Raw genomic sequence first — 14,029 nt, 5'->3', positions numbered from 1 at the left:
CCACCTTTCAGACCCCTGTCCATGTGCATAGGACACACTGGCCAGCAGGATGTCAGGGCCCCGGAGTGGGTCCCACAGCCCAACGGTTGTGCACAGGTGGGACAGGACCTCTCACTCCCATGTCCACTGTCTGTCCCAGGGGTCATGCTATTGAATGTGTGTGGCCGTCCCTGGGGAACTCACATGGGGTAATCCATGCCAACTTGTCCAGGACCACATGATTTTGAGGTGACTTCTCTGACATGGCTTGAGCTAGAAGAGCAATGGACTGTGAGTGAGGTGACAGCTCAGGGCTGCTTATGACTCATTAAACTGCCTCCAACATCACACCAACATGATCCAGGCTGTTTTAAACAGTCAACACCCACGGACTTTTTATGGCTCTTAGCACAGAGGGTGAGACTCTCGTATCTCAGATAAGATGAACGCGTCACCCTCCTTCCCAACTGTTGCCTGCAATCCCTTATCAAGGGACGATTAACTCTGGGTCAGGGATCACACCTGAGAGGGGACCTTCAGGGCTGCAGAGCTGCAGCCTGTAACTCGGGACAGTGAAAGGATGGTGCTCTCCAAGGTGTAAACAAGGTGCCCATCAGGCCATCTAAAGTGGCAAATGCCGTCAGCATCCACCACAGTGTCCGATGCATCATGACGGCTGCTTTTCACTGAACTATCGAAGCAAGCGATGCTTAGAAAGGCTTTGGAGAACTGAAGAAATTTTCCTGTCTGGAAAGGAAGGAAAGCCTTCAGTGAGCGGTGATGGTGGCCAAACACTGATAGCAGCCGACAGTTCTGGAAGCTCAGCTGGCAGATGCCCATCCCGCCAACGAGGACCTGGGCCCTGGACAGAGAGCAGTGCCAGGACCTAAGGTCTGACCCGCCAGACTCCAGTGGAGAACCCTTCTGCCATGTTGTCAAAGCTTGCTTCACTTTTCCAAATTGTAAAACCCAACAATTTCCGGGGAGAAATGCTGTCAAATCCATTTTCAAAATGGCATCACCTGAATGTCGCAACTTGATCCGGCACTTCTAATGCCCTGAACCCCAGTCAACTCTGCACACACCCCTGGCAGGAAGCTTCTGGACCCAACTCATCCTCACCAGCAGCCTGACTGCTGGGACCTCGGCAGCGCCTCCTGCATGGAAGGCAGCAGGACCGCATCACACTGTGAAGTGCTGAGGAATTTGAGTCCCCTTCAGAGCGGGGGCTGCAGCCAGGCCGTCGGGCGCTGAAACAACTGTGGTCCTCTGGGAGGCCACGTCTAAACTCTGGGATGTTGATCAGGTCTCGAGTTAAAGTAGCAGAACCAAACCCTGGGTGTACAGTGGCCCCATCTACTCACCCTGGAATCAGCAACAGTTTGACCTGTGGCCAGAAGCTCACTCGTAGGTCAAGACCAGGAATCCAGGAGAGGATGAGCAGAGCAAGGCTTCTTGTCCAACCACGCGCCATGCTGGAAGCTTCCCTCACTCTCACCCTTGGGTTGAATCTGGCGTGGAGTCTGACTTATCTACCACCTCAACAGGAAGCGCCTACTGTCCACCCGGAGCCACGCCCGAGTCCAGGCCCAGCAGTTCTTGCCAGGGCCTCCCTTCCTTCCAGAGCCCGACGCCCTCCAGGGAGCCTGTGTATCATGTTCCCAGATTCTCCAGCCAGGTCCCTCCAGGGATCCTCACTGCCAAGCAGCAAAGAGCAGGCTCCGCACAACAATGCTTCCTCATGGGGCTCAGCCTCACCCTCCGTCACCCAGCGTCCACTGCTTCCTCCAGCACACCCCATGCTCCCTTCCTGCACCCCTGCCTGCAAGAGCCCTCTTCTTCTTTGTGAGTCTCCCTGGAGTGGACAGGCTAAGTAGCTGCTTCTCTTCAATACTTTCCTAATTCCTGGAACATACTCTAGTTACAGCACAGGGCGCATCCTAGGGTGACTGTTGAGGTAGGTAGATAGACAGATGGATACACACACACACACGTACATATGCATGCACACAAACATACACACATATATACATACACACACACACATCTTCCCCATTAGAAGTTCTACTTATTTTTCTCACCCTGAGCCCATCACAGTGTCAGAAACACGGCAGGCCCTAAGGAAATGTGAGATGCATGAAAAAGAGGAATTGTATGTACAACAATTAAAAAAACTCACAAGGTCGGAGGCTGTCTCCAGGATGAGCTAATTAAAGAAGACCATTTTGCAGATGTGGAAACTGAGGTTCAGACAAGAATGTGGCTCACGAGCGAACCGAGATGGAGAGGTGGCCACACCACCAATGGGGCAGATATGTCCAGGGTGAGGAGAGAAGTAGTCTGGGCTGGGCAGGCTGGGACCCTGCAGGCTTTAGGGAGCACTGTGCTGCCCAGTGCGGAGGGAAGACACCGTGTGGACGGTGGAGGGTCAATGGAAGAGAAGGGAAGCCAGCCCAGATTACTTTAAAAAAAAGGAATTGGGAGGTCGGTCCAGTGGTGGAATGGTTAAGTTCATACGTTCCACTTCAGTGGCCCGGGGTTCGCTGGTTCAGATCCTGGGTGTGAACCTACACACCGCTTATCAAGCCATGCTGTGGCAGGTATCCCATATATAAAGTGGAGGAGGATGAGCACGGATGTTGGCTCAGGGCCAGTCTTCCTCAGCAAAAAGAGGAGGATTGGCAGTAGATGTTAGCCCAGGGCTAATCTTCCTCAAAAAAAAAGGAATGGGTCAGAAGAGCAGGAGAGGAAAAGGAGACAGCGGCCCCAGTATGGCACAGCCTAGTGTAGACAGGAGAAGCAGGGTGCTGCTGGCACGCGCATGTGCGGGCGCTGAGATCCTCCATCACTCCAGGCCCTCCTCAGCGGCCCTGTTCACTGCCCCGGGGGTGACATTCGAATCCAGGGATCCATGGGGTGCTGTGGCCTCTCCTCAGGCATCATGCAGATGTGACCCTGATGGGACAGGCACATCCTACCAGGGCAATCCTCTCTGCGCATCATTCAGTAACACTTGGTGCCTGGGGCGGTCCCATATCGCTGAGCATCGTTAGCATGAAGGGGAGGCAGACAGGAGCAGAAAAGTTTTCTAGGTGGAACAGAAAAGTCACCAGAGCCTATAGCAAGGTGGCCCTCATCACAGGCCCCAGTGCCACTTAGTTTTGCCCAACGGTGTCAGGAAAGATGGGAGACGCACGCTTCTCCCATAGACATCTCGGGGTTCCACAAACCTTCACTGGCCCCGTATTAGACTAGGTCCTCACCAAGCTCCAAGGCTTCAGGGAAGTGATAACACTGTTTATGGGACCCTGTCACTTCACGCTGATCACATCACTGCATTCTCTCAGCAGCTCTGGTACTACGACTGTTCCCACTGTGCAGATGAGGGAAGGGCACAGAGAGGTCAAGTACCCTGTCCAAGGCCACACAGCACAAGTGGAAAGGCAGGGAACCAAACCGGGAGGCTGATGCAGAGCTGTGGCTCCCACACCTCCCTGGGTGGACCAGTCATCGTCCCTGGGCCCAAAGGGCTGAGCCTCGCAGAAGAGAGAAAGGAACAAGATAAGTTTTGAGAAAACAAAACAGCAAGTACAGTCAACCCCCCTCATTCATGATTCCATATCTGCAAGTTCACCTACTCACTAAGAATTATTTATATGTAATCCCCAAACCAACATATGTGGCATTTCCATGGTCATTTGCTGACATGTGCAGAGCGGCCACAATTTAGAACCGCCTGACGCATAGCTGGGGTCTCACCTTCATTTCAGCCCCCACACCGTAAACAGGGGTCCTTCTCCAGGCCTATTTAATGCCACATTTGGGGGCTTTTTGCTGGTGATTTTGCTGTTTAAAATGACCCCCAAGCATAGTGCTGAAGCGCTGTCAGGTGTTCCTACGTGCAAGAAGGCCGTAATGTGCCTGACGGAGAGAAGATGTGTGAGCAAAGCCTCGTTCGGGCCTGAGTTCTAGTGCTGCTGGCTGAGCTCAAGGAATCAAAAACACAGATTAGACGAGGTGTCTCGAGACAGAACCGCGCACGAAACAAGGTTACGTATCGCTCGGCAGAGGAAAATGCTGTGACAGGGGCTTGCAGGACCCTGACCCGCCCCTCCCCGAAGCAGGGGTCAGAGTTCACTAACTCAGTGCATGGAGACTTTATGGAGCACAGCACTCGAGTGATGACAACTGACAGCACCACACCAGCGGCGGCACCTCCCACTGCTCCCGGCCAGGCCCCCTGACTGGATGCCCCATGCTGCCCTCCCTACTCTGCCCCGGTGCCTCCACTGAGAAGCCTGCCACCCTGCTCTGGTCTCCACCCCTTGAACAAGCACCTTAGGAGAAGCCACGTCTGCTCGACGCATCCTCGTGTGCCAGCGCCCAGGAAGGCACCGGGCTGACGACCGGTTAAAAGAGGAAGGAGCCACAGCAGACAGTGAGACGAAGAGAAGCAAAGGATGGAGGGAGAGACACTGGGCCGGCCCAAGGCATCCAGCACAGACAGCTCTCCCTGCCTGTGTCACATGTCACCCAACACGTGTGCAGCTGCCCCAAGCCCATCCCAACTCCGTTTCCCAGCCATGAGCTGAGGGCCTGCTGTGCGGCTGGGGCCCAGTGAGCAGCCCTGAGACTGTGCAGCCCAGGGGCGGAGAGCGGCCACCTGCCCAGCAGCTCGCCCCAGTGCCCTCCTAACAAATCCCTTTCTGCTCAAACTGGCCAAAGCGGATTCTGCGGTCTGCAGGCCTCGCCTGGCCCGGGACCAGCGGAGGGCTTCTAGCTAGAGAAATGAGGTTTGCACTGAATAGCTCTGGGGTCAGACAGGCCTGGACTTGAGTCCCATTTCCACAGTCTCTGTCCTGCACGATCTCCAGCACCCAACAACTCACTCGGCTTCACCTTAATCACTGACAGTACGCAACCCTGAAGGCAACTGCTACTTTTTGATTCCTCTTTATCTCCAAAATGGGTTACAGGTTCTTGTGAGGACTAAGATGACATTCGCAAAGTTTCTGGCAGGCTGCCACACTGTGCATCCTCCACACCACCATTTCTCTGTCCCTGGGATAGTGAGCACCCCGTGAAATGTGGATGCAGCAGCTGGCCCCCGCTGCCCGGCCAGGGCCCCGACCCGGGGAGAGGAGTGACTCTCCATGATGAAGACAGGACATCTGGGATCGCTTGTGCACATGAACAAGTTCCCTGCCAGTTCCTTTCTTGGTACAGAAAGCACAACATTATGCTCAGGGATAAAAACAGGTCAAGGGCCTCGCCTGAAGGCAGCTATGGGGGGCTCCGTTCCGGGATGGTAGGGATTTCTAGAGATAAATGCAGCTTAAGTCAGTGCTTCTGGGTTTTTTTACCAGTGGGGACTAGAGACGGGGTGGAGGTAGAAAAGAGAGTGTTGTAACACATCACTTTCTAGCAGAAAGATAGCGTTCCACAGGCTGCAAACCTCCTTTACCCCCGGATGGAGCCTCTGCCTTGACGGAAATATGGCTGAGACCCTGCTTCCCACCCACCAGGGCCCCAGGCTTTGTGGGAACAGGGGTCAGTTATGCCCTCACTCAGGGACCCAAGCCAGGGACTGTGGTTCTGGGAGAGAGCTCAGAGGGCCAGAGAATGAGTTCACCAAGCCAGATCGGCCTCCCCACCTAAGAGGCGCCGAGGAGTGCTGGAGAGTCGGGGAGGAGAAGGAAATTTCCACCCGAGGGAAGCTGTGTGTGCTTTCTGGGGAATGTCTGTGCAAGAGGACCAAATCCTGAGGGTCTGCAGGGCTTCGGAGGCAGGGGCCGTGGAGGTGGTATTACAACAGTGAGGACTTGGATCCCACACGAGCTCCGTGCAAGATCAAGTGCACTGGGGGAGCCCTCTGATGGAACAAGTGTGGCCAGTGAACTGGGCATGGGAAAAGGTGCTTACAGATGTGTGCAGACGCTTAGATAGGTGTGTTAAATGGGAAAGCCAGGTCATCAAACAATGCAGAGCTGGTTCTGGGTGAAACATTCCCGTGGCACTTAGGAACCACGCTGAAGCACATGACTGATGCACACTTTGTGTCTAGATAGCAAGACAGTCTGCATCCCCAAAATACTGACATGAGCCCCGCAGACTGACTTCCCAGTCCTCCAGGTGGACAAGTAGAGGGGGCACGTGCCCCCTGCGACACAGTCGTGGCCCCTGGCGTGGACCACAGGCGTCCCTGCCAGTCGCTGCAAGCTCAGTGATCCACAAGGATGGCACTGGAGGTGTGATGTCCACAACGCCTACTTTCAGCTATTCACAAGTGGATGAAAATAACTGGACAAAAAGTATTTTGGTTCTTTCCCAAATCAGATCTGATTCTCAGTCAGAGCCTGAAAAAGATGAAAGACCCGTGTTCTTAGGAGCCTGGGAGATGTCTGGATCCCTCTTTGAACTCAGCCCCCAGCGGATTTTTCAGGTAAACCTAGCAGACACCCTCACTTCACTCCTTCCTTATGCTACCTGTGACCCAAATTGTATATTCAGTGGGCAAACCGAGAATAGATTTGAGTGAGACGCACTCACAAAAATAGAGATTAAGGTGACACAGCCATAAAACCAGGACACTAGGGTAACTAGCAAACAGAAACGAAACCAGAAAGTCTGCTGCCCGTGGGGAGCCACAATAGTAGGAAGGTTGCCCATGACCAGACACCTGGCATTCCCCGTATGCAAACGGAAAGGGAAGGAAGAAGGCAGAAGACAGTCCCTGGCAACGTGCTGACACGCAACTTTGGGCAAGAAAACTCCTAGATGGATGACCTTACTCACCAGCCACCACCCCTACAGCTTCGTCAGAAGCCCGACCCCAATTCACCATGATTCTCATGAACATCCTCAAACTCACAACGGCGTGGGTTCTGGACCTCCAAAGAGACGTGGGATTTCCAGCCTCTGAGCAGACAGCAGGGACAATTCTGATCTAAACATGAACAAGCTGCTCCCTCTGGGCCCTTCTCTTTGGTAACTCGGAACATGGTAACCGGACGCACCTTCACCGTCTGCGCTCAGGTTCTCGTACGAGTCCCAGCGGATCAGCGGGTCTGCTGTGTTGAAGTCCACGATCACTCCATGGTCGTTGCGCAAATGCTCACACCCTGCATGGGGAGGAGGGGGACACGGGTGTTCGTACCAGCCAAGACACCATCTCCAGGCTTCTGCCCCAGTGCTGCAGCAGAGGGGCGGCTGGGTCTGAGTAATGGCACCAAGCACCTAGACCTGCCCCTTCTCCCACAAGCCAGGCATTAATCACAGCTGTGAGCAATATTTTGGACAAGTTGCATAATAGTTAAAACCTAAAAACACGTGACAGGAGGGAAAGGCGAACACTGGTCCTCTGTCCACCGTGTGTCAGGCTCTGGGCACTGAGTGCTACTTCTGGACACAGGAGCACCCGGATCAATTCACAGATCAGGATCCAGAGGCGCCGAGAGGAGCAGCCTCAGGGCAGATGGACGGGAGAGGCAGGTTTGGGCCCGGCTTCTGGGCTCCCAAATCCACACTCCTTCCTTGAGTCATTCTGTGAATGCCAAGGGGATTCTGGCCTCCCAAGCCTGGCATTGAACTGTTCATGCCTCAATCCATGACACGGAGCGTAGAAGCAGCATGATTATTTGCACAGGTATTAACCGGACTAAACCTTTCACACACATGGGTCTCGGTGATGGAAATGAACCATTCACCTTGATGATAAAGGGACTGATTCCTCTTCCAATGTATTTTTAGAAGAAAGGAGAATCTATTTCACACACAAATATTTGCAGTCTATGGTTCTTTTAATCTTCTTTAAAAACATTTGGTTGTTGGTTGAGGGGAGAAGTAAATATCCAGCACAACCTCCCTGGAGAGGGAGGGACAGAACGTCAGGAGACTGAGGCACGGCCCAGGCCTGAGGTTCCAGGCCCTTCCTTGGGCAAGTCACTCTACCTCTAAGGTCTTTCTGACCCACTGGGCCCCATGGTCTCCAGGCCGCCCCCTCACTGTCTAATATCCTATTATTAAAAACCATGTATTGGGCCGGCCCAGTGGCGCAGCAGTTAAGTGTGCAGGTTCCACTTCAGCGGCCCGGGGTTCCCTGGTTCGGATCCCGGGTGGGGACATGGCACTGTTGGCATGCCACGCTGTGGTAGGCATCCCACATATAAAGTAGAGGAGGATGGGCACGGATGTGAGCTCGGGGTCAGTCTTCCTCAGAAAAAAGAGGAGGACTGGCAGCAGTTAGCTCAGGGCTAATCTTCCTCAAAAAAAAAAAAATTATTATGAAAATTTCCAAATATGTGCAAAGGCTGGAGACTGTACAGACAACATACCATCACCCAACCAGTGAGCACCCTGCCCCCGGCCTTCTGCCCTCTACCCACCTTGAATCCTCTCTGGAGTGGCTGAGAAGACTAACTCAATCTTCCCATCGTCAGGAAAACGGTCATCTAAAACAGAGAGAGATGAGAGCCAAAAAAGTATGGGTGAATTTTGTCCTTATGTTCCATCCAGGACAGCACCATCCCAAAATCTGCATCAGTGCACCCAGCGGCAGAGAAAGTATCAGTAGTTTCACTGTTTCTCTAGAATTTTCTCTTTGCTGGATCAATCGTCAATCTCTCATGAGCTTGGTAATAATTTTATCAATAGGCTGGTTTACGGGAGGGGTAGGCAGAAAAGTGAAAAAGAATTAACAAGACCGGCGCCTCGTGCGGCCGCCTCCCCACCACGGCCTGTCCACGCTGGGCCGGGCGACCTCACCTTGGCTGGCATTGTCCAAATCCTCCTTTCCAAATACAAGCCCGTAGCCCTGAACCGCTCCGGTGTGAAACTGCAGGCGGAAGATGACGTCGCGGGTGGCCGAGCGGTACTTCTTGTGGTAGCACTTCACCTGGTACAAAGAGGGAAGGACAGCCGTGGGCGAGCCTGTTCACGGGCAACGTTTGTGGGTGTGCACAGCAGGCTCCCTTGTAGGAGGGGCTGCAGTGTGCGCGGCGAGGGACCCCAACCCAGAGACAGTCTGCAACATCGCTGCCGCTTTGCTGCTCCCGTAGGACGCCTGTGCTGTCCCGATGGAACCCAAGTTCCAAAATGCCACAGTCCTCAGTCTTTAGACGGGCGACCCCAACCTCAGACCGACCTAAAGGTGCTCTCCTTTGGAAAACCTCTGGAGAACAAAATTCCAAATTCCGTGGCCTCTTTTTCCTAAATTTTGACAACTGATTGTGAGGAAGTCTTCCTTTCATCTAAGCTTTCCATGTGTCAACTTAAAGCCTTTCTGTTGTCACGAAAGCAGCCGCTGGTCATTACCGGTTGTGATATGCTAAATGCTTACATGCATGCCATGATTTAGAGAGAGAGACAGACAGGAGAGGGAGAGAAAGAAGGACAAAGAACGAGAGAGAGAGAGAGAGAGAGAGAGTGAGAAGGAGAAGACTGGGGGGGGAGAGTCCTCGGCATTTCAATTCCCGTGACGGGTTGTCCAGATGTCCTGGATGGCCATCTGAGACCAGCCTCCAGAATTACCATGGATCCAATTCAAACTCAGGCTGTAGAGCTGAGGAGTCATTACATCCCGGGGTGCGGCTCAGGCCTCTGGGGTGACCGCTGAGCACAGGGTGGGAGTGCCCCTTGCAGGCACTCGGTTCTATCGGTGAAGGGTGGGCATACCAGGGGCCCTGAGCATCATGTCCCATCTTTACATGGGGGTCTTCCTGCGTGAGGGGGTCTGCTGGTAGCGTTGGCCCTTGGGAGGGCTCGCAGGCAACAGCGGGTGTGTGCTGCAGGAGAGTGATCCTCCCTTCCCCCCACAGCAGAGCAAGGGCTCCTTTCTCGAATCCCCAGGGCTCCAAGGCCAGAAGCAGGCTGGATTCTGCTCTCAGACAGAGTGGAGAAGGGTACGCCGTTCACTGCACATGCCCAGTAGGGAGGGGAGGCTGGAGGCTTGGGGGCTTTCAGAGGCAGCCATGCTCACAAAAGAGACTTTTCTTGACTTAAAATATTTGGTGCATCACAAAGGTCAGTGAGAAGCTACTGCAGCAAGTACGGTCCAGACCAGCAATGCAGACAACACGGCAGGTGAAGGGTCTGTGCCGCTAACCAGAGAGACTATGAAACTAAAGGAAAAAAAGGCCCAGGAGCCAGGGTGCTGTCAGGAACTGTGCTCTTTGGGCAGACCCAGGGATTGTTTACCTTCGTGCTATCTACAAGGAAACACCCTGATAAATACATGAAAAAATGTAAACAGACCGTCAGGGGAGTGTTTCCAGTTGACAAACACGTACTGAGCATTCACTAGGGAGGTGGGGCGCATAGTGCACACGCGGGGCGTCCAGACCCCGGCCTGGCCTCTGAGCGGGTCCAGGGCGGCTGCAACCAGCCAGTGAGAATTCTGGGGACATGTGAAACATCCATTTGCTTTCGAACAGCAAATGGATCAGCAGCCACAAGTCTCTGCCCGCCTCTGTCTGAGGGTCTGAATCCTCAGCAGGGCCCCATCAGAGGCCGTCCTCTGGGCGTTTCTTACAGAACACGCTGCACACCACTCACCCGGTAGCGCTGACGGCACTGAGGGCTCAGCAGAGCTCCCGCCCCACACGTCGTACTGCAGGGGGACCCAGCAGAGGGGCCCTCCAGGATGGGGGCAAGCCCACAGGCGCCCCCATCTCTACAGGAGGATGGGAACCCCTCCCTGCGTGCCTCCTTTCCACACGCACCTTGGAAGTGGGAGTGAAAAGGGGAGATGAGGATGGAGACAAGGAAGAGAGGTCCAGACCCACACCCTACTGCTCTCAAATAAATACCAACCAGAACCAATGTATTAAAAAACACAAAAAGGCCTCCAGAAGCTGACATCCTGAGAGGGAGGCAGCCCCAGATCAGCTCAAACGACCAAACCACAGAGAGCGAGCAACTCCCCTCCAGAGTGGGCACCCACCAGGAACCTGTGGGCTGGGACCCCAAGTGAACACGGAGTGCACCGCAAGCACTGGGCAAAGATGCACAGCCTCAGGGCAGCGCAGAAAGCACCCCCAACCACAACTCCCTCTCCAGGGAGCTTTTCTCCTGCTCTGAGTTCAAGGGCTCTTCCTGCGGCTGACTCCTGACAGATAGCTCATCGCACCCCGCAGTCCCCAGGCCCGGCCCCCACCTTCCCCACCACCTCAAGGTGCTCCATCCGCTCCCTTCCTCTGCGTCTCGCCATTGCTCATTGCAGCAGTTCCACACACACAGCCGTGACTCATGACACATGAATTCCAGCCCACTCCATGCACCAGGCAGGGGCAGGGGCAGAGGTCACCACGCCCTGGAGCGAGGAAGGGACAGGAGATGGGGATGGCCCTCCCCAGGCTGCCAGCTCCCAATCGCCCTGCGGCCACGGGCACCGCCCCAGGCCAAGCCTGAATCTAGTGTTTGAAGACTCCTAGTTTTTCATAGGACAGGGGCTCAGACAGTCCCAGGGCTCAGAAGAGAAGGAAGAGTGACCTATCCCACTGCCATAGAACAAGTGCCCTCTGGAGGAACCCACCCTCTCCTAAGCAGTTTTCACGGCATTCTGACCAGAGGTGCTGGCGGAGACCCAAGGCACTCCCCACACCCCCTCCTGCTGTTTCACATTGAACTTCTCTTCCCATTGATGGAGTGGCACCCGCTGCTCCCCCCAGTCGTCCTGACCACCTCAGGAACAACTCCACCTGTCTCCTGAAGACAGGAGCTACAGGAGACTCCCTCTCGTGGGGTCCTGGCAGCCACCACTACACAGCAGCTCCGACCATGAGGCGAGATCTACCCACCCACCAGGAGCCCTGCCTGGGGTACTCTGGCAGCATCCCCGGTGCCAGTAAATATTCATCATCCACTCAGTACATCTTATTAGCACCAAAGACAAGAAATCAGAATGTGCTCTTAGCACTCAACAGAAAGAACCATCAACAGTTTGCTTGACGCGAGCACCCCAAATGCCCCGTTTTAAGACATAAAGATGTTTCACAGACAGAGTGATTAAAGGCTGTAAATTCCCCTTCATCCCTTTGGCATTAGCAGCTTTATTTACCTAGATCGCCTCAGCGAGATTCTAGAATACGTCAATCCTCTCCTTCAGATTTTAGAATATCTGCCCTTGAAATGACAATTCAGAGTTGCAGTCTCAATTTTGTACTATGGGAAAGTAAAATAAACAGTGAGCACTGCATCAAATGACATCCACCTGTCATAGGCTGTCACCACAGCCCACAGCAGAGGCACAGAGGAGTAGAGATCTTCGGGAAGATCTGAGCAGAGATACTCAGCCTGGATGTGGCTATCTCTGGCTGCACAATTGATATTAAAACTCTGGCCTCATGATTTTGTTACAAAGATTAAATGAGCACTACCTATGAATACAATATGTAAATCCAAATATACACAGTATCTGTTATACTGATGCATTTATTACTAAAGGTGACAAACCTCCAGAGAGAGCGTTGTCTGGAGTGGATAATGACCTTAGTGGGAGGGTCTGCATGCACGCTCACTTTCTTTCAATCTGATGAAACGATTCAGAAACCTTCGCCCAGATTTATTTTCTAGTAGTTTCATAAAAAACTGCCCGTGCCCTCAAGTGGACTCAGTTGTTGGTGACCAGGAGCCAGGTGCTGCTGGACCTCAGTATCCCCTGGAGTGAACACTGCGCACGTAGCTCGCGCTTTCACACTGCTGGAATGCTGATTCAAAGAAGTTACTGAGCAATCTGGTGTTTAAAGACAGCTGATATGCTAACAGACCTGCTCAACCCTTAGGCCTCAGGGGTGTATTTTTATTTCAAACTCTCCATCAACAAGAGAAAAGCACCTTGGATCAGGGGTCAAGGCTTGAGCACCAGCCCCCGGGTCAGTGGTCAGCCCTTAGGTGTCACGGCTCCTGCTCTCGTCCCCCTCTATGTCAGTCCTTCTCAGTGCAGCCCCTAAATCAGCTCAGCTTCCATATGGTTAATACAAATAGCAAAAAAAGCAGGACTCTCAACACACCCCCTGCGGGAAAAGGGAGTCACTCCATTTCAACGCACCTTGCTGGTGGCCAAGTGGCCAGCTAGACAAGACCTTAAGGAATCTGTGTGCTCAGAGAATGAGCTATAACTGCATTCTTCCAGGTTTGAAAAGTTTGATGGCTGGCCCTGATAAGCCAAAGGACTTCCATCACCCAGGGCCAGCACTGACCACGACTTCACTTGGAGCGGGAGGTGATTTCAGAGGGGCGCAATGCTGTAACTCATTTCCCAAACCACGGACAGGTCAGCAGTTATTGGCTGTGAATGAAAACACAACCAAGTCCACTGTGCTAAGACCACAGGCCGGATTAGGCCTGCTCCAGCTCTGGGAGACCCACGGCATAGTAAGGGAGAAAGACATGTGCCAGAAAGTCACAGAATAACACAGCGACGGGCACAAGAGAGGTCTGTACAAACACCTGCCGTGGAGCAAAGCCCAGGAGGGACCTACGGACGCTTTTATTTTCCCTGATCTTACACAGTGCCCTCGGCAAGAAACAATAAACTATGGTGCTATTTGTTCAGACGGCCCCTTGAGGAGGCGTCCCCTCTGTTTAGAAGGCAGGTCACCGGAGCCAGGTCACGGAGCCCTGCAAACACGAAGACAAAATGTAAGTGGCCACAGGGTTGGCACAAGCTGAGGCGGCAAGATGAGGCAGGCCAGATGGAAAAGTGTTTACAAGCATATCGGGGTTCTGGAGCCCGGCCAGGCTCCCGATGGGCCTGTGCCCACGCGAATTCCTTAGCAAGGTTACATAACGAGCCGGCTGCGCTCACGAAGGCTCTGCCCTCCCACCTCACAAAAGTGTGTTTTCTGAACACCTGGGGCCCTGCCCTTTAGAAGGGGTGGACTCGAGAATCTGACCTTTAGTGCACACACAGTGGCTAAAGACAGGCGGCTCAGGTGTGCAGTGGGAGGGCGCATGGGGTGGGCTGGCTGTGCACGGCTGGTGGATGTCACCTCTGCCTCACCAGTAGCAATGCCACCTGCTTGCTAGCCCCCAAGTTGAAGAAATGACCCTC

At 53.7% G+C, this 14,029-nt stretch overlaps 1 protein-coding gene across 9 annotated transcripts in view; it reads right to left on the bottom strand.

The window, feature by feature from the left end:
* Nucleotides 1–14,029, bottom strand: part of TNS3 (tensin 3) — a 260,333-nt gene that overhangs the window by 98,937 nt on the left and 147,367 nt on the right. For all 9 annotated transcript variants that reach the window (XM_044778177.2, XM_070501724.1, XM_070501703.1 and 6 more), the window contains 3 exons: nucleotides 8,743–8,872; nucleotides 8,364–8,429; nucleotides 6,996–7,100 (listed from right to left, as the gene is read on the bottom strand). In XM_044778177.2, coding sequence (XP_044634112.2) covers nucleotides 6,996–7,100; nucleotides 8,364–8,429; nucleotides 8,743–8,872 — 301 coding nt within the window. The remainder of the gene's footprint in view (nucleotides 1–6,995; nucleotides 7,101–8,363; nucleotides 8,430–8,742; nucleotides 8,873–14,029) is intronic.

The sequence above is a fragment of the Equus asinus genome, chromosome 1, assembly GCF_041296235.1.
Source record: "Equus asinus isolate D_3611 breed Donkey chromosome 1, EquAss-T2T_v2, whole genome shotgun sequence".
NCBI lineage: Eukaryota > Metazoa > Chordata > Mammalia > Perissodactyla > Equidae > Equus > Equus asinus.
This window is presented reverse-complemented; position numbering and strand designations above follow the sequence as displayed.